General features: G+C 34.2%; 1 protein-coding gene across 1 annotated transcript in view; it reads left to right on the plus strand.

Annotated features, from left to right (window-relative positions):
• Positions 1-21801, plus strand: part of LOC132756593 (acetyl-CoA acetyltransferase, mitochondrial-like) — a 119040-nt gene extending 97239 nt beyond the window's left edge. The window contains exons 9-12 of the mRNA XM_060747696.1: positions 500-589; positions 3169-3282; positions 8132-8196; positions 21618-21801. Of these exons, the coding sequence (XP_060603679.1) occupies positions 500-589; positions 3169-3282; positions 8132-8196; positions 21618-21779 (431 nt within the window). The 3' untranslated portion in view covers positions 21780-21801. The remainder of the gene's footprint in view (positions 1-499; positions 590-3168; positions 3283-8131; positions 8197-21617) is intronic.
• Positions 21802-22015: the final 214 nt, after the last annotated feature.

Consider the following 22015-nt stretch of genomic DNA (forward strand, 5'->3'; position numbering starts at 1 on the left):
TTTGATGTACAGCTTTAAAATTCAGACCATGTATATACTGGTAGTATAATTCAAATAATATATTTTGCATGAAGTATCTTCTAGTGACCAACATCGTTCAAATTCTTCTAATTGCCACCTTTTGTTTTCCTTATATTTGTTTGTTATTTGACATAGAGATGTAAAATTAGAACCATGATATGGTTTCAGATATAGAATTGAACTCTAGTATCAAATAATATATATCTTCACCAAGTGACCTACTTTTTTGTTTTTTAGATACAGAAATATATATAGACCATTTGTACAGTTTAAGATAAAGAATAGATTGATATGATAGTTAACCTATATTTGTACCTAGTGACTTACTTCCAAATTCAGTAAATTCTAAAGCATTATCAAAAAGTTTCGTTGTTTAGAAACTAAAAAAGTACTGCTTCTGTTCTTACTATTTAATGTTGTATAATGGGATTGCATAGCATTTTTCACAAATCATTTAATGCATTCTTGTTTATTTCAGGTGACCCAATAACAGTTTCAGAAGATGAAGAGTACAGAAAGGTCAATTTTGATAAAGTACCATCTCTTAAAGCTGTATTTCAAAAAGATGGTAGTTATAATTTTTATGTTACTTGATTTTGTATTTTGTTTGATTTTTATACCCCCGCAAAAAAAAGTTGTAAGGGGGATATACTTGAATCAGCTTGTCCATCTGACCATCCAGCTGTCCGGCCGTCAGGCGTCCGTCGGTTTTTTCTTGTTTGCCAAATAACTTGAGATTCCTTTGACCCACAGTCTTCATATTTGGCATAGAGGTTAGTCATGATGAGTAGATGATCCCTATTGATTTTGTGGTCACCAAGTCAAAGGTCAAGGTCACAGGGGCCTTGACTTCAAAAAGCTTGTCCGCCCAATTACTTAAGATTCGTTTGACCCACAGTCTTGAAATTTGGCATGGAGGTTAGTCATGATGAGTAGATGACCCACATTGATTTTGAGGTCACCAGGTCAAGACAGGGCTGCCAATTTTCCGCGGATTTCGTGAGCTCCTGGGTCATTTTTGAGATTGATGTAAATTCGACAAAGACAATAAATTCATTCGTCATATTTTATAGAGTACCCAAAAACCGGCACGCTTTTGCTTTTATTGCTACGCTAACCGCCTATGGTACGTCTGTAAGCGCTTTTCTCAATGGTCAAATCGAGTCTTTTCCGGCATTCTTTTTTAGAATGACCAATCAAATTACAGTTTACATTGTCTCTCTTGTCATTGGTCAAAATGCGTCAAAAATTTTCACATTTGAAGCTTCTAGAATGCATAACTTAGCAATGCATTGGCTTACTAACCTCAGCTTTGGCAGGGATCTATATGTCCACTGTTGATTCTGACAAAGTGGTATGCGGGGGCATTCACCCCAAGACAGAACTGCCTCCGTGGTCAAGGGGTTAGAGCCGATGACTTCTAATCCAGTTACCTCTCTGGCATGGGTTCGATCCCCAGGAGATGCTTTGGTAGTTAAGCACGGAGGAAGATAGTCTAGTACTAGTGTAACTCTCCAGGAATGATGGTTAGGAAACTACCCACCTATATGACTGAAAAACTGTTGGGAAAAGGCGTAAAATGAAACAAACAAAAAACCAATGTCAAGACAGTGGCAATTCTAGTTGTAACACCTCAAATATTTCCAAAGTCCATTTGCATATGGCTTTGAAACTTTGCACACTTGTTCACCATCATGACCCCAAGCTGTAGACAGGATGAGGTAACTCTATTAAGCATTTTGACAAAATAATGCCCCTTTTTGTGCCCCCACGTTAGTGGCGGGCATTTAGATTTACCCTTGTCCGTCCGTCCTTCCATCCGTCCTTCCGTCCGTCCATCCGTTCACTTTTGTGTCGCACGTAACTCAAAAAGTATTTGACCTAGAGTCATGAAACTTTACAGGAATGTTGATCAGCATGTGTAGTTGTGCACCTGGGTATTTTGGTCTGGATATTTTTAGTATTTTCAGAGTTATTGCCCTTGACTTAGTAAAATTTTGCAATTTTCAACTTGTGTCGCATGTAACTCAAAAGTATTTGACCTACAGTCATGAAACTTTACAGGAATGTTGATCAGCATGTGAAGTTGTGCACCTGGGTATTTTCATCTGGATATTTTTAGTATTTTCAGAGTTATTGCCCTTGACTTAGTAAAATTTTGCAATTTTCAACTTGTGTCGCACGTAACTCAAAAAGGATTTGACCTAGAGTCATGAAACTTTACAGGAATGTTGATCAGAATGTGTAGTTGTGCACCTGGGTATTTTTGTGTACATATTTTTAGTATTTTTAGAGTTATTGCGTTTGACTTAGTAAAATTTTGCAATTTTCAACTTGTGTCGCACATAACTCAAAAAGTATTTGACTTAGAGTCATGAAACTTTACAGGAATGTTGATCAGCATGTGTAGTTGTGCACCTGGGTATTTTCGTCTGGATATTTTTAATATTTTCAGAGTTATTGCCCATGACTTAGTAAAATTTGGCAATTTTCAACATGTGTCGCACATAACTCAAAAAGTATTTGACCTAGAGTCATGTAACTTTACAGGAATATTGATTAGCATGTGCAGTTGTGCACCAGGTATTTTCATCTGGATTTATTTAGTATTTTTAGAGTTATTGCCCTTCACTTAGAAAATTTTTGCAATTTTCAGCTTGTGTCGCAAGTTTCTCAAAAAGGATTTGACATAGTCAATAAACCTTATGGGCAGGTTGCTCAGCATATTTTAGATTTGCACCTGGGGTTTCGCTTGTAGATTTATCCAGTATTTGTAGAGTTATTTCCCTTGACTTAGTAAAAAGATTGACAGAACAGTGTTGCGGTGGGGGCACCCGTGTCCTATGGACACATTTCTAGTTCAACTTAGAATTTAAGTTAAATTTCGTGTACCACCTCAGATATTTTCATATTTCATTGACAGCTTGCTTTGAAACAAGTTGAAATTTTATACACTTTTTTTGTGAGCATAATAGGACTCTCTTCAAGGCCTATAACATGTGTATGAAAAAAGGTTTGCCCTTTTGAGAACTTAAAAATTTTACATTATCTTACATTATTTTACACTTTTACTTTCAAGCACTAAGGATAGTCCAGCATGCTGTCCCACCAACAGCTCTTGTTATGTTAAAATGTCTTATATTTCAGGGACCATAACTGCTGCTAATGCTAGTACCCTCAATGATGGAGCAGGTGCCATTGTTCTGATGTCAGCACATGCTGCTGAGAAACACAATATTAAACCACTTGCCAGAATTCTTGGTATGTCAGAAAATATGTATCACATATTGTGAAGAAGTGCATTGTTAAAGAAATATAACTCTACATTTCTTCTTTTTTTAGCTCACCTGTCACAAAGTTACAAGGTGAGCTTAATAATAATATGTGATCACAATTCATTCGGCTGTCCGTAAACTTTTACTTTAAACAACATCTCCTTATAAACCACTGAGCCAGTTTCATCCAAACTTCACAGGAATGTTCCTTTGGTGGTAGCATTTAAAAAATGCTCAAAGAATTTAATTCCATGTTGAACTCTAGTTGCAATAGCGACCGAAAGAAAAGAAAAAAAATCTAGAGCTTAGATATTTGGCATGAAATATCTTCAACTATTAATGTTTTTACACATGCACTATTTCAGATACAAATATTAGATTTTTTATCTTCTTTTGTTTATAGTTTGCAATATTACTTGTTCCTTGTCATGGAGAGTTTCTATATTCAGGTGAGCATTTTCAGGGCCATCATTGTCCTCTTGTTTATTCATCTCCCTTGATTATATTTGTCTGTAGAATATCTTTAATGTGTTGATTAAAACGTCAAACAGTGATAAAGACCCAACTTGTAGTGCCAAAATAATATGTTATACTAACCAGTAGTTCTACTTAACTACATTGTACAAATGAATTGTGACCTCATTATCTTTGTGTTTAATACTAAATTATAAGGCAAAGATGTTGATAAATCATTTTGCTGGCTTAGATCAAACAGGCGAGCATTGGATTTGTAATCCAGAGGGCACTGGATTGATCCTTGGGTGATGCAAAATGTCTCTGTGACAATCAATAAATGTTAAGGAGTCTAATGGTCATTTGTCTCCCATCACATGTGGGATAAGTAGTTGGTCTCTTGCAAAGAAATTAGTATTTGCTGGTAAGTTATTCAGGAAAGCCATTTAGGTGAACCAGTCACAGAGACATGACTAAAAAATTTGTTTTAATCACTGTTTAAACCAAACAAAAAAATTTTTTATTCTACTTTATTATGCTCCCCGAAGGGAGAGCATATAGTCGCCACCTTGTCCGTCTATCCGTCCGTCCATCTGTCTGTCTGTCCGTTGTCTTGTCCGGAGCATAACTTGAAAACCCTTTGAGATAATTTGTGTAAACTTCATACAGTGGTAGAGGGCACTGAGGGGAAGTGCAGTGTCAAAGAACCATAACTCTATTTTGCCTGGTTTTTTAATTATCTCCCCTTTTAGAAAAATATTGTCCGGGATATAACTTTAAAACTATAAGAGATATCAACATGAAACTTTGTAGATAAATAGATCTCAATGGGTAGATGTGCTATGCACAAGAACCATTACTCTTTTTTGCCTAATTTTGAAGTTATTGCCCTTTGTTAATTTTAACACTTTAAACTTAGTCAGGAACATAACTCTAAAACTGTAAGAGTTAACAACATGAAACATTGTAGGTAGATAGATCTCATTGAGTAGTAGTGCAGTGCAAAAGAACCATAGCTCTGTTAAGCCTCATTTTTTAATTATCTCCCCTTTTAGAAAAACCTTGTCCAGGAAATAGCTGTAAAACTATAAGAGATGTCAACATGAAACTTTGTAGGTAGATATATCTCAATGGGTTGATGTGCAGTGCACAAGAATCATAGCTCTGCCTTGCCTAATTTTGGAGTTATTGCCCTTTGTTTATTTTTACTTTTGACCTTTGTCCGGGACATTACGCTAAAATAATAAGAGATATCCACATGAAACTTTGTTGGTAGATAGATCTCATTTAGTAAAGTGCAGTACAAAAAAACATAACTCTGTTTTGCCCAGTGTGTGAATTATCTACCCTTTTAAAAATATCTTGTCCGGGAAATAACTCTAATATTCTGGCTAATGCAGTCAAGCATTTGTCAGCGTCGGCATCCTTGTGGTTAAGCTTTTACATGTAAGCTTGTATCTCCATAACTACTCAAGGGAATGGATTAAAACTTCACACTCTTGTTTTCTGTGATTATCTTACATGATTGGCACAAGTCCCAAAACTCTGATTTGCTTTATTGCATAATGATGCCCATTTTTCAACTTAGAAATTCTTCGTTAAGTTTTTGCGTGTAAGCTGGTATCTCAAGAACAACTGACGGGAATGGAATTAAACTTCACACACTTGTTCTCTGTGATTATCTAATATGATTGGCCCAAGTCCCATAACTTTTGATTTGCTATTTTGCATATTAATGCCCCTTTTTAGACTTAGAAATTCTTTGTTAGGTTTTTGCTTGTAAGCTGGTATCTCCAGAACACCCAAAGGGAATGGATTGAAACTTCACACACTTGTTCTCTGTGATTATCGTACATGATTGGCACAAGTCCTATAACTCTGATTTGCTATTTTGCATATTTATGTCCCTTTAAAGACTTAGAAATTCTTGGTTAAGCTTTTGGGTGTAAGCTGGTATCTCCATAACAACTGAAGGGTTGTGCCTTTTTTTTGTGACAATTTTTGTGCATTCATATTAATCAAGCAGTGATTTACTTGATAAAACATCTAAATGACAAGCCCTTGTTCTTTTTTGGACAATTTTATGTATTCATTAGGTAAGCATGATTATACTCAATGAAACGCCCTTGTGACAACTTTTTCGAATAGTCGAGCTTCGTTGTCCTCGGACAGATCTTGTTTTATCTTTTGTTATAAACATACTTATAACTTGAAAATGTTTTAATTCTAATTATGTTTTAATTTAGTTTTTCAGCTTTTCTTATTTAGAGTAGGCAGTTAAAGGCAGTTGACAGTGAAACCATTTATTCAGGTTGTTTTTGGCTGTGACTGGATGACAGAGATGTAATTTCTTAAGGTAAATCTTGATTCTTTTAAGCCATATTTCTCAATGTAGATTATCGGAGGGATAAGTAAATGCTCCTGGTTACACAAGGCTTCATTGATGTGGCAAGTAATAAAATAAGGAGTCAAGACACCACATTGAGGAAAACAGAAAGATCTAGGAGGTGCTATTTGCGAAGCAGAAGAGGCACATTCAGCAACATCAACAATGAAATGAGTCAGTGTGATAATTTTCACACTTAACTTAGAAAATGTTATTACATGCTTGTCATTAGATTCTTCATTTTGTTAGGGCTTTTTACTATAAGGGTTTTGTACTATTATTTATTTGTGCATACTCATTCTCAGTTCACATATATTTTAGACATTTTAGTTTGTATGTATTGTTTGCCAGCTATACACTTTCTAGTCAAATGTATTACTTACACTGAAAACAGTTATTTATTTTGTAGAAAGATTTAAGCGTTTGTTCTAAAATGTAAAAAATATGATGTGGAATGTGATGGCTAAAAAGGCCATAATTAAGTTTATTTCTCAGTCAGACATTGATTTTTACATGTGTATGGCTGGTGAACAGAACTGTTCCCTTTTTGATGGGTTCTTTCAGTTGTTTTAAAATATCTGATCCTGTTTATTTCCAGGATGCAGCCAACAACACCTGATGACTATGGAACACTGGTAGACACCTTTGCTATAACTAAACTAGAACATTATTTGTGAGTTACTTTTGTGTCAATATGCAAAGGTAAGCCCATATGATGGTCTTTTGAGGCCATAGTTATACCCCCGCACAACGAAGTTGTAAGGGGGGTATACTGGAATCACCTTGTCCGTCTTGACGTCTCCCCGTCCGTCTGTCGGTTTTTCCTTGTCCGCCCAATAACTTGAGATCCCTTTGGCCCACAGTCTTCATATTTGGCATGGAGGTTAGTCATGATTAGTAGATGACCCCTATTGATTTTGAGGTCACTGGGTCAAAGGTCAAGGTCACAGGGGCCTTGATTAAAAAAACCTTGTCCGCCCAAGAACTTGAGATTCCTTTGACCCACAGTCTTCATATTTGGCATGGAGGTTAGACATGATTATTAGATGACCCCTATTATTTTTGGGGTCACTAGGTCAAAGGTCAAGGTCACAGGGGCCTTGACATTAAAAAACTTGTCCACACAATAACTTGAGATTCCTTTGGCCCACAGTCTTCCTATTTGGCATGGAGGTTAGTCAAGATTAGTAAATGACCCCTATTGATTTTGAGGTCACTGGGTCAAAGGTCACAGGGACCTTGACTTAAAAAACCTTGTCTGCCCAATAACTTGAGATTCCTTTGACCCACAGTCTTCATATTTGGCATGGAGGTTAGTCATGATTAGTAGATGACTCCTATTGATTTTGAGGTCACTGGGTCAAAGGTCAAGGTCACAGGGGCCTTGACTAAAAAAAAGCTTGTCCGCCCAATAACTTGAGATTCCTTTGACCCACAGTCTTCATATTTGGCATGGAGGTTAGTCATGATTAGTAGATGACCCCTATTGATTTTGAGGTCACTGGGTCAAAGTTCAAGGTCACAGGGGCCTTGACTTAAAAAAAGCTTGTCTGCCCAATAACTTGAGATTCCTTTGACCCACAGTCTTCATATTTGGCATGGAGGTTAGTCATGATTAGTAAATGACCCCTATTGATTTTGAGGTCACTGGGTCAAAGGTCAAGGTCACAGGGGCCTTGACTAAAAAAACTTGATTTTAAAATTTTCACATTTGAAGCATGGAGAATACATATCTTAGCAATGCACTGGCTTAGTAACCTCAGATTTGGCAGGGTGGTTGTCCTTGAGTTCTCAATGGCCACTGTTGATTCTGACAAAGTGGTATGCTGGGGTATCTACGCCATGACAGTGGCAGTTCTAGTTTAGTTATAGAATTTCAAACTTTACCCCTAACATTTCTTATTTGTACACTAAATTTCTTAATTTTAGCCCTTAAATTTCTTAAATATATCCCAAAATTTATGTGCAATGTATTTATGTTGTGTTTTTGCTACAGGTTTTGCTGATGCAGCTATAGAGCCAATAGATTTCCCGACAGCCCCTGCTTTTGCAATACCTAAGGTGAGATTAAATTAATGTGATAAGGCAGCCTCAGATTGTGCATCAAAGTAATTAAAGCATTCATTTTTGTGACGCCTTGAAAAAGGCGACATATAGGGGTTACTTTTGTAGGCGTCGGTGTTCCCTTAAGCTTGTCCGGAGCATAAGTCATTATAAGTCGAATTGACTTCAAACTTGGTATGCATGCTTCTTATAATGACTTGAATTGCAGTGCACAAGACCCGGTACTCTGCATTTCTTATTATACCCCCGAAACGAAAGTTTGGGGGGATATATTGGAGTCACTCGGTGGTCGGTCGGGTGGTCGGTGGGTCCAGGGGTCCGTTGCATTTTTCTTGTCCAGAGCATAACTTGAAGACTAATGTTTGGAATTCACTACAACTTCATACAACTATCAAGCACATTGAGAGGAAGTGCAGTGTACAAGAACCATAACTCTATCTTGACAAATTACAGAGTTATTGCCCTTTGTTACTTTTCCTTGTCCGGAGCATAACTTGAAAATTACAGGTTGGAATTCAAAACAACTTCATACAATGGTCAAGCACAATAAGGGGAAGTGCAGTGCACAAGAACCATAACTCTATCTAAAGTAATTACAGAGTTATTGCCCCTTGTTTTTTTAGTCCCCTACTGGTTTAACCGGAGGTGACTTTAGGTTTACCCTCCGTCCGTCTGTCAGTCCGTCCGTTCGTTCACAAAACTGGATCCCCCGATAACGCAAAAAGTACTGAAAATATTTTTATGAATCTTGTATATGGATAAATAGCAGTATGGAGATTATGCACGTCTTTTCCTTTTCTTCCTATGTTGAAAATTCTGGTTGCTATGGCAACAAATAAACTGAAAATATGGCAAATTTAACACATATACTGGATTCAGTGATAACGCAAAAAGTACTGAAATTATTTTATGAAACTTAAAATATGGGTAGATGGCAGCCTGGAGATTATGCACATCTTTTTCTTTTCTTCCTATGTTGAGAATTCTGGTTGCTATGGCAACAAATATACTGAATTTAAAGATTTTTTATTCTAGTTTTTATGCTTTTTCACTATAACTTCTTTATTCCTTAAGGTATTTACTTCAAACTTTAAATATAAGTTCCTTGTCATCAATCACACCATATGTGACAAGGTTTACAACTCTAGCTTGAAAATTATGAGAATTACCTCCCTTGAACTTAAAATTTTCATGAAAAAAATGTTTGTTTTTTCCTTTTTAGCTCACCTTTTGTGATCGCTTTTCGTCCGTCTGTCCGTCGTCCATCCGTAAACTTTTACTTTAAATGACATCTCCTCATAAACCACTAAGCTAATTTCATCCAAACTTCACATGAATGTTCCTTTGGTGGTCACCTTTGAAAATTGTTCAAAGAATTTAATTCCATGCACACATCTGGTTGCCATGGCAACCAAAAGAAAAAACTTAAAATATCTTCTTCTAAAAAATCCAAAGAGCTAGAGCTTAAATATTTGGCATGAAACATCTTCTAGTGAGTGTCTACCAAGTTTGTTCAAATAAAAGCCCTGGGGTCAAAATTGGCCCCGCCCCAGGGGGTCATTGATTTTCCCTATATGCATATAGTAAAAGCTTAAAAAATCTTCTTTTAAAAGAACCCAAAGACCTATAGCTAAGATATTTACCATGAAACATGTTCTAATGGGTGTCTATTAAATTTGTTCAAATAAGAGCCCTGGGGTCAAAATTGGCCCCGCCCCGGGGGTCATTGATTTTCCCTATATGCATATAGTAAAAACTTAAAAAATCTTCTTTTAAAGAACCCAAAGAGCTAGAGCTAAGATATTTACCATGAAACATGTTCTAATGGGTGTCTACCAAGTTTGTTCAAATAAAAGCCCTGGGGTCAAAATTGGCCCCGCCCTGGGGGGGTCATTGATTTTTCCTATATGTGTATAGTAAAAACTTAAAAAATCTTCTTTTAAAGAATTCAAAGAGCTAGAGCTAAGATATTGAGCATCAAACATGTTCTAATAGGTGTTTACCAAGTTTGTTCAAATAAAAGCCCTGGGGTCAAAATTGGCCCCGCCCCGGGGGGTCATTGATTTTCCCTATATGCATATAGTAAAAACTTAAAAAATCTTCTTTTAAAGAACCAAAAGAGTTAGTGCTAAGATATTAAGCATGAAACATGTTCTAATTAGTGTCTACCAAGTTTGTTCAAATAAAAGCCCTGGGGTCAAAATTGGCTCGGCCCCAGGGGGTCATTGATTTTCCTTATATGCATATAGTAAAAAATTAATAAATCTTCTTTTAAAGAACTCAAAGAGCTATGGCTAAGATATTTAGCATGAAACATGTTCTAATAGGTGTCTACCAAGTTTGTTCAAATAAAAGCCCTGGGGTCAAAATTGGCACCGCCCCGGGGGTCATTAATGGATTTTCCTTATATGTGTATAGCAAAAACTTAAAAAATCTTCTTTGAAAAAACCCAAATAGCTAGAGTTAAGATATTAAGCATGAAACATCTTTTAGTGAGTGTCTACAAAGTTTGTTCAAATAAAAGACCTGGGGTCAAAATTTACCCCGCCTCGGGGGTCATTGATTTTCTTTATATGTGTATAGCAAAAACTTAAAATCTTCTTTGAAAAACCCAAATAGCTAGATTTTAGATATTAAGCATGAAACATCTTCTAGTAAGTGTCTACAAAGTTTGTTCAAATAAAAGCCCTGGGGTCAAAACTGGCCCGGCCCCAGGGGTGTCATTGTTTTTAACTATATGTGTATAGTAAAAACTTTAAAAAAATCTTCTTTTAAAAAGCCCAATGAGCCTAGAGCTTAGATGTTTAGCATGAAACATCTTCTTATGGGTGTCTACCAAGTTTGTGCAAATAAAAGCCCTTGGGTTAAATTGGCCCTGCAACGTTTGGGGGGGGGGAGGGGGGTTGGGGGGCCTATATACAGGTGAGCGACCTCAGGGCCATCATGGCCCTCTTGTTTAGCTCACCTGTCACAAAACCACTAAGCCAATTTCATCCAAACTTCACAGAAATGTTCCTTTGGTGGTCACCTTTAAAAATTGTTCAAAGAATTTAATTCCATGCAGAACTCTGGTTGCCATGGCAACCGAAAGAAAAAACTTTAAATATCTTCTTTAAAAAAAAAGCCTAAGAGCTAGAGCTTAGATATTTTGCATGAAACATCTTCTAATGAGTGTCTACCAAGTTTGTACAAATAAAAGCCCTGGTGTCAAAATTGGCCCCGCCCCAGGGGTCATTGATTTTCCCTATATGCATGTAGTAAAAACTTAAAAAATCTTCTTTTAAAGAACTCAAATAGCTAGAGCTAAGATATTTAGCATGAAACATGTTCTAATGGGTGTCTACCAAGTTTGTTCAAATAAAAGCCCTGGGGTCAAAATTGGCCCCGCCCTGGGGGTCATTGATTTTCCTTATATGTATATAGCAGAAACTTAAACAATCTTCTTTGAATAAACCCAAATAGCTGGAGTTTAGATATTAAGCATGAAACATCTTCTAGTGAGTGTCTACAAAGTTTGATCAAATGAAAGCCCTGTAGTCAAAATTGGCCCCGCCCCGGGTCTTATTGATTTTCCTTTTATGTGTATAGCAAAAACTTAAATCTTCTTTGAAAAAAACCCAAATAGCTAGAGTTTAGATATTAAGCATGAAACATCTTCTAGTAAGTGTCTACAAAGTTTGTTCAAAAATAAAAGCCCTGGGGTCAAAACTGGCCCCGCCCCAGGGGTGTCATTGGTTTTAACTATATGACTGTGTATAGTAAAAACTTAAAAAATCTTTCTTTTAAAAAACCCAATGAGCTAGAGTTTAGATGTTTAGCATGAAACATCTTCTAATGGGTGTCTATCAAGTTTGTTCAAATAAAAGCCCTTGGGTTAAAATTGGCCCTGTCGGGGGGGGGGGGGGGGGGGCTGAAAGGGGGGGGTAGATCGTTGTTTTTCATTATGTGTGTGTAGTAAAAACTTAACATCGTGAAACATCTTCTAATGGATGTCTTCCAAGTTTGTTCAAATAAAAGCCCTGGGGTTTAAACTGGCCCCGCTCCGGGTGCCCTTTATACAGGTGAGTGACCTCAGGGCCATCATGGCCCTCTTGTTGATAAGGTCAACATTATTATTGGAGACGATTTTGTCTTAATGAGTCAATGTTAAAACAGCATTTTATACTGCGAATGATGTTTCGATTGTTTTGATTAAATGTTGAACATTTTTTTACAAATGAATTAACACATATTCGGGTAGCGTTCATACACTGAATACCTAATGTTGATTTTGAATTAAAATGTATTAAATATATTTTAAGGGAAATCATACCAATTTTTCAGAATGAAAACAAGAAAAATGTGTATAAAAATAAAATTAACGTACATGTATAACAAAGATATATTTCAAAATACCTTTATAATTATAAAGATACGAAATACACTAAGTCTTGAAAATAAGTCTTTGTTACACTCATATCATGTATGAAAATGACCATAAATCTAGCATCTTTATTTCAAGAGTTATCTCCTCTTTAAGAATTTGCTTTAAAAAATGTTATATTTTGGTAACAGGGATTGTTAAAAAAATTACTTTAGAGTCTCCTTCAGTCTGTTTGTGTGTTTATGAAAACTGTTTCCTGAGATCCCTTTGCAAGATTTTTTCCAACAAATAGATTCACCTAAAATAGAGAAAAGTTGAAACATTAGTTTACTAGGCAGGGAAACTTAACACTTTACTTTGATACAGACAAACTTAGAACTCTTAAGTTCATTCATGTTATTCATTCATTCATTAAATGGTATGATTAAATGGCCAATGGCCCATCAGAATGTTGTTGGGGTTCTAACCGTAGGGGACTTATGGATTGCTTGCAATACTATGATAATTGCTTGTTTCCATAGCTTTCTTTTGTCCGGAGCATAACTTGAAGACTAATTGTTGGAATTCAATACAACTTCATACAATGATCAAGCACATTGAGAGGAAGTGCAGTGCACAAGAACCATAACTCCATCTTGACTAATTACAGAGTTATTGTCCTTTGTTACTTTTTCTTGTCTGGAGCATAACTTGAAAACTACCAGTTGGAAATCAATACAACTTCATACAGTCAACAAGCACATTAAGAGGAAGTATAGTGCACAAGAACCATAACTCTATCTTGACTAATTACAGAGTTATTGCCCTTTGATACTTTTCATTGTCCAGAGCATAACTTGAAAAGTACTTGTTGAAATTCAAAAAAACTTCATACAATGGTCAAGCACAATAAGAGGAAGTGCAGTGAACAAGAACCATAGCTCTGTCCAGAGTAATTATAGAGTTATTGCCCTTTGTTACTTTTCCATTGCTTTTTTCTTGTACAGAGCATAACTTGAAAACTACTAGTTGGAATTCAATACAATTTCATACAATGGTCAAGTATAATGAGAGGAAGCGCAGTGCACAAGAACCATGACTCTTTCTTGACTCATTTAAGAGTTTTTGCCCTTTGTTACTTTTTATTGTCAAGTGCATAACTTGAAAATTAATGGTTGAAATTCAATGAAACTTCATACAATGGTCAAGGTGCAGTGCACAAGAACCATAACTCTATTTGGACAAATTACAGTTATTTCCCCTTGTTAGTTTTTTTGTCCAGTGCATAACTTGAAAACTAGTAGTTGGAATTAAATACAACTTGATACAATGGTCAAGAGCAATGAGAGGAAGTGCAGTGTACAATAACCATAACTCCATCTTCAGTATTTGTAGAGTTATTGCCCTTTTTTCCTTTTCTGGTTCATAACTTAAAAACTAATGTTTAGAATTCAATGCAACTTCATACAATGGTCAAGCGCATTGAGAGAAAGTGCAGTGCTCAAGAAGCGTAACTCTTTCTGGACTTATTACAAAGTAATTCAATAAAATATTGATATTTAAGTATCCTACGAGCAATAACTGCCTAATGCTATATGAAAACTTGAAATGCAATGGCAGCCATCAGCCCGAAGAATAAGTAAACAACCCAGCATTTGTATGGCATCCATTCAACAATTCTATGTTTTCCAATTTGCTAGCCGCTTTTTGAATGTTAACACATCTGACAACACTTATTAACTCAACTTTTTTTGAAAGAAAAAGTAGAGGTATTGTTATAGTCCTGGGTGGCGTTGCCGTTGCCTTCCGCACACTTGTACCTGGATCATAACTTTTTTAGTTCTTGGTGTATTGTCTTTATACTTGGCCACAGCAACCCTTGGGACAAGACCTTTCTGTAGACTACACTAACCTTGACCTTCATCTATAAATGACCTTGACCTTCAAGGTCAAAAGTCCAAATTTTGCTTGTTCTTATTGGCTGTGACTTTGTTATTTTGAATGGATTGTCTTCAAACTTAAAATAATAATCTTTAAGGATATCCCTTAAAATAACCAGACAGACCTTTGACCTTCACTCATTATGAACTTGACTTTGGAGGTCATTTATTGAATTGTCATTTTTTTGCTATTATTGGCTTTAACTTTATTATTTTTGAATGGATTTTCTTTAAACTTGATCATAATAATCTTCTAGGATAGTCCTTTAAAAAATAACCAGACAGACATTGACCCTTCACTTATAAAATACCTTGACTTTTAAGGGTCAAATTATTGAAATTTTCAAATTTTTTTGGCTGTAACTTTGCTATTATTGAATTAGATCGACTTTATATTATAACAGAAATTTCTTTAAGGACAAGACCTTCATGTTTATCAAACTCAAATTGACTTAGGCTCTTAATGACCTGACCTGGAAGGTTAAAATTACTTAAATTTCACAGATTGTGCATTAAATGACCATATATTTATTTATTAAATTATATTATATATATATATAATATATAAATATATATATATATTATTTATATATATATGCATATTTATATAAATATATAAATGAGGGTATATATATATATATAAAAGAGTATATTTTAATATATATATATATATATATAAATAGCGTATGTATATATGTATACAAAAATATATAGACAAAACTAATGTGACAAGACAGACCGATTAAATTTATAAAAAGGAAACTTTAAGATTTGTTCAGAACATCTCTTTGTTTGCTTTTAGAAAGAGTAAAAAGTCGAGCGTTGCCCTGCCCGGGGAGTGGCTTTTGTTTATTGTCTGTTACAATCCTCAAATAAGTTTTCTTTCCTCTAAAAAAGATATATTACTAACAAATCCAAATGATATCTCCCTGAATCGAACACAATTATTTTCCTCACGTGAAATACACAACTTTGGAAAAATGGCGACAGCTTACATTTCACAAGGCAAGGTCTAATATAAAACTTGCAGTAAGTAACTGATATAAGGTCGGATCGTGCGACTTTTTCTTCTACTAAAGTTGTTTCTTTTTATTATTAAAATCATACTTTTTAATAAAATGAATAATATCACCGCCATTAAAGTTGATTGTCAAACTTATTTTCAGCCCAAGACTTCTTGTATTTTATGAGAAATTCGACTAATAGAAGCTTCCAGTGGGGAAAACAGATTTTAATATTAAGGAAATTTCGTTTTAATTTTTTTTATGCATAAAATAAAAAGAAAATATGTTTGTTTGTTGTGAAAGATGTAATTTTATTTCATCTCATGAACTTTAAAAAACAGTATTCTCACTCATGGCTACGCCACTCGTGAGAATACTGTTTTTAAAGCCCACTCAATGAAATAAAATTTCATCTTACACACCAACAAACAAATATCCTCTATATATTGCATTTCCAACAAAATTTTATATTTAAGCATAGTTTCATGACTATCCTTTAAAATGTTAAACAAAAGACTTAATGTCTTAAGCTGTGACCTTCACTTTCAGAGGAAGTCCTTTAAATGTGGGTTTTGCTTTTCATCATTTTATGTTAAAAAATTTGACTAAACATCATGAATATCTCACAAGTGGTTCAAGGAGTTAGTTTAAACAATATTTTATTCATAAAAATTACATTTACATGATAATTGACAAATAATAAATAGTACGGAATAGTAGGAAGCTTGAAAAGCTTTTTTAGAAACTTTTTCCATTCAAGGAGTTGATCTGTTGATGATAAAAATCATTGATAAACAGATGTGTGAATTACTTCCTGACCAGAAATTTGCTTTTGTTAATTAAATTCAGAAAACCAACACAACCCATGACCGAACCTGTATATAAAAAGTTTTATAGATGAGACTTAATTTAGAATAAAGGAAAATATGAAAAAAAACAATAATAGTAGAATGATACTTCCTTTAAATTTTCTGTTGATATACATTTATATAACGCACATAAAAATCTGGTTTACTTGTCAAAATTTATTATTTTGTATGTCTAAAGTCCTTTAACAGTTGCTGATTTTTGTGCTGTAATTGATGAAACTTTGCTGAAATAGTAACATGAAGTAATAATGAAATATATAGGAATTAGAAATTATCAGCTTATGTTTTTAAAATTGTTGAATAGTCATCTCCATTAATAACTTTTTTTCATAAAGTATGGTATTAAACCTACAGCATCCCTTTCATTGATCAGAATTATTTTATCTCATAAATGCCTGTTATCACAGCATGCACTGATTTGTTGATGACTTTCTAACTATCCTTTTACTTCAAGAAGACTTCATCAAGGATATTCTTGTAATTAATTGAAATATCACTGAAAAAATCAATAGAATGACCCATACTTCACATGCAGAAGGAAGCATTTGCATGTAAGATTACGTTTTGATGATCAGGAATTGGGTGGATATACACAAGTAATTTATGATATGGAGGAAATAAAAGTTCTCTAACTTTGGAATGAATTTGTTTCAATATCTTTAGAATGTAGCTTGTTTTCTTGCTACTGGTGATTCTCTTTGTTTCATGCACCTTTATTGAGTTCGGATCAAACATTGATCTAAGCACATAATTAAATCCAGACTTTGACAATTCAAAGTTTTTCTGGTATTGCTTTACCCCTAACATTGTTATGAGATTACCCAACCCTGTAATTTTTGAGTCTGACCACATCTGTCTTTCCCACAATACTTTTGATTGGTCTGCAGGATTAACTTTGTATGTACATTTTTCGTGACCATTCATCACATTTTGCATGTCAATATTACGTGTATAAGTAATCAATGTTTTGTCATTTAAATCCAAAATTGACTCTTCAATAACATGAATATGTCTCACACCTCCAGTAAATCTTTCCAGGTATGATGGTATCTTTCCTTCTTTCATGATTAACTTTTTCGTTATTAGTTTCTGCCCTTCAACTTTCCTCTGTATAACATCCTCAGTTAAGACATGACCACTTGTTGGATTCGGGTAGCGAATCCAGAAAGCTTGTACAACTTGACTCCATTCAAAGTTAATGATAATATTACCATCCCAGTATCTCATTGTTTTAAAGTATGTTTTTAAGCCTCCTCTATGGTGATTTACACAGTATCATTTCTTATAAATTTTGTACTTAATTTATTTAATTTATGAGATCTTTAAGTTTATGTAGACATTTTTTTAGGATATAAGTATTTTTACTAGTTTGGTTTATCTGTCCATCTGTCCTAGGAAAAAATCATTTTATCAATGAATATAGCTTAAAATGTTAAAGAATTTATTGTATTTGAATTTTTAAAATAAAATCCATGTATGTATCAATTTCATATTTCCCTGTTTAAGTTCAACCTTATCTATCTTTATGATTGAAAGTCAGACTACAGTTTTAATGCTTGAGGGCTTTTTGGTAAACTTTTAATTTGACCAAATTTGAAGTATACTAGTGGAGTGAAATGAAACACTATTTCATAATCATTGAAATAAAAAATAATGAAAGGCTTTCCTTGTTTTTATAAAGTTAGGTGCTAAGAAAACTGGATAGCAGATATTAGAATGAAATAAACATCAATTATATATCAAAAAATAAAATTGGTATCAATATGTACAAACTATTAGATCAATGAACAGTTTACAGTGTTTATAGATTTAAGCTGAAAGGATAAGCTTACAAAAGCCATCACCTGAAAACATGAAAAAGAATTAGTATTGATTTTAAAGACTGATGAAATTATTGATTATTCTAAAATTGTAATTTATTACTGTTATTTCCTACTTAATAAGTCAATATTTTTCATGAAGTAAGTACTTTCATAGTTATAAAATCAGCATGCAATCACACACACTGTATGCACTGATAAAAATTTCCTCTCCAGCAAATGGTTTCAGTTTTCCATGTTTTCTTTTATTAATGGCTTAATTGGTTAAGTAAGTCTTTATAAATTTATTCTATGAGTTTTTATCATGTTGACTATTTGTCAGGGCCTCTTGTCTAGGTACAGATGTAATAAATGTGCACACTTCCTTGGCTTGGGGCAAATTTTAGTTTTTGGACATCAAATTACATTTTTGTTATTTTTATTTTTGTGTATCACTTATAATGATTTGAAGGTCATTTGAGTACTCACAAATGAAACAAATGATCATAAATGAAACAAATAATCATAAATGAAATGAATACTCATAAATGAAATGGATAATCATAAATAATAATCACGAAACTTTTCTTTTTCTACAATTGAAGCATAATGATATAGGCATTCTACCATTGCTGGTGGTTGTTTGACCTTGTCAGAGATAGTTATATAAAGAATAACATGCTACTGTCTTATAATAACAGTTTTTTCAGGAGAGGCTGATATTTGCTAGAAGGGGCTGAGCTCTTTCTGCCCATATGAGCTGAGCCTGATGAAACTGATAACAAAGATAGTTGCATGTTTTTGTATGTATCATGTAACATAAAAAAAGTTAAAATAACAAACTAATCTACTTACAAATGGCAATTTTTGTGGAAAGGGGCCTTTTTGTTGAAAGAAATAATTCTTGAAAACAAATTCCTCGGCCTTTGAAACTTCTAATCAACTTGTAAATGGCAGCCATTTTTTCTCTTGATTTGATATTCCTTTGATAATAGATGCAGTAGAATAAGATTCTTACTGTTAAACAAAGATCCAAAAATATCCCTCTGAATCACATAAACTGTGATTTACAGCATTTAATGTGTTACTTTTTAGCTCACCTGTCACAAAGTGACAGGATGAGCTTTTGTGATCGCTTTTCGTCAGGCATCCGTCCGGACGTCCATCCGTCCCTAAACTTTTACTTTAAATGACATCTCCTCATAAACCACCAAGCCAATTTCATCCAAACTTCACAGGAATGTTCCTTTGGTGGTCTCCTTTAAAACTTGCTCAAAGAATTTAATTCCATGCAGAAGTCTGGTTGCCATGGCAACCGAAAGAAAAAAACTTTAAATATCTTCTTTTAAAAAACCATAAGAGCTAGAGCTAAGATATTTGGCATGAAACATCTTCTAGTGAGTGTCTACCAAGTTTGTTCAAATAAAAGCCCTGGGGTCAAAAGTGGCCCCGCCCCAGGGGGGGGCATTGATTTTCCCTATATGCATATAGTAAAAGCTTAAAATATCTTCTTTTAAAGAACTCAAAGAGCTAGAGCTAAGACATTTTGCATGAAACATGTTCTAGTGAGTGTCTACCAAGTTTGTTCAAATAAAAACCCTGGGGTCAAAATTGGCCCCGCCCCAGGGGGTCATTGATTTTCCCTATATGCATATAGTAAAAACTTAAAAAATCTTCTTTTAAAGAACCGTAAGAGCTAGAGCTTAGATATTTGGCATGAAACATCTTCTAGTGAATGTCTACCAAGTTTGTTCAAATAAAAGTCCTGGGGTCAAAATTGGCCCCGCCCCAGGGGTCATTGATTTTCCCTATATGCATATAGTAAAAACTTAAAAAATCTTCTTTTAAAGAACCCAAAGAGCTAGAGCTAAGATATTAAGCATGAAACATCTTCTAGTGAGTGTCTACCAAGTTTGTTCAAATTAAAGCCCTGGGGTCAAAATTGGCCCCGCCCCGAGGGTTATTGATTTTCCCTATATGCATATAATAAAAACTTAAAAAATCTTCTTTTAAAGAACCATAAAAGCTAGAGCTTAGATATATGGCATGAAACATCTTCTAGTGAATGTCTACCAAGTTTGTTCAAATAAAAGACTTTGGTCAAAATTGACCCCGCCCTAGGGGGGTCATAGATTTTCCCTATATGCATATAGTAAAAACTTAAAAAATCTTCTTTTAAAGAACCCAAAGAGCTAGAGCTAAGATATTTAGCATGAAACTTGTTCTAATGGGTGTCTACCAAGTATGTTCAAATAAAAGCCCTGGGGTCAAAATTGGCCCTGCCCCAGGGGGTCATTGATTTTCCCTATATGCATATAGTAAAAACTTAAAAAATCTTCTTTGGAAAAACCCAAATAGCTAGAGTTTAGATATTAAGCATGAAACATCTTTAAGTAAATATCTACAAAGTTTGTTAAAATAAACGCCGGGGGGTCAAAACTGGCCCTGCCCCAGGGGTGTCATTGTTTTTAACTATATGTGTATAGTAAAAACTTTAACAATCTTCTTTTAAAAAAGCCAATGAGCTAGAACTTAGATCATGGCCCTCTTGTTTAATTTTCATCTTTGTAAATAACATGTTAATGGTATATTTGAAAATTGTTATTTTTTACTTTTCTTCTTTGTGACTATAAATGGTATCATCATGTATGACAATGTTCATAAATCTAGCATCTTTATTTCAAGAGTTATCTTTTCTGTTATATTTAGGTAACAGTGGTGTTTAAAAAAATAAGTTTAGAGTCTCCTTCGGTCTGTCTGTCTGTCAGTTAATAAAAACTGTTTCCTGAGATCACTTTTAAAGATTTTTCCAACAAATTCACTTAAAATAGAGAAAAATTGAAACATGTGTTATACTTATTCATCCTGAGAAAACTGGGGCTCTAACTGGTAGGTGACTTATGGATTGCTTTGCAATACTATGATAATTGCTTGTTTAGGTAAATTTTGCCAGGTTTGTTTGATTTTTTCTAGAATATATACTTTGTTGAACTTCCTTTCCAAGTTTTAAATTATTGGATCAAGTCTTAACATTGGTTATAAGTTATGATGACTGTTGAGTGTCAGATATTGAACACAAAACAAGTAAATGTACAATTTTGTTAAATAGTCCACTTTTATGAAGATTTAAGACAGTTTATCTGGCAGATTTTATATATGTTTTATATATATAAATTGCATGAAAAATCAGCAAGCTATAGCCGGGACTCGAACCACAGGTCTCTGGATTGCCCGTTCAATACGCTATATATATATTGAAATATATTGAATATATGTATATATAAATATATAACGTATTTAGTTTAGAAATTGTGAAATGAAACAAATGTGTGATGTATGGTTCCAGCTTCAAACATGTTGAATTCAGACTTGTTTTGAAACAGATGATTATGAAATCATGATCTGTTTAGCTATAAAGGTAAACACTAAAATACATGTATGTGTAAATGTTGAATATTTTACAGGTTCTAGATTCAACAGGTGTTAAAAGTGATGATATAGCTATGTGGGAGATAAATGAAGCATTTAGTGTTGTGGTACTGGCTAACATACAGATGTTGAATTTGGATATAAACAGAGTGAATATACATGGTGGCGCTGTTAGTCTTGGACATCCTATTGGGTAAACTACCTTTAAACCTATTACAGCAACTTTTTTTGTATCGCCTCTACAGAGTAGTGGCATATAGGGATCATCTCTATGTCGTCTGTCTGGTCACACTACCGAATAGGGATAGGGTGTCATCTAACTGTATACAAAACAAAAGAGAACAATAGAGTTCATTCCATAACAATTGAGTTAGGGGCAATTGGCCGTCTATAAAACAGTAGAAAATATCAAAACAAATGACCCTTATTCCAT

This window comes from Ruditapes philippinarum, unplaced genomic scaffold, assembly GCF_026571515.1.
Source record: "Ruditapes philippinarum isolate M1 unplaced genomic scaffold, ASM2657151v2 ctg1324_1_1_1_1, whole genome shotgun sequence".
NCBI lineage: Eukaryota > Metazoa > Mollusca > Bivalvia > Venerida > Veneridae > Ruditapes > Ruditapes philippinarum.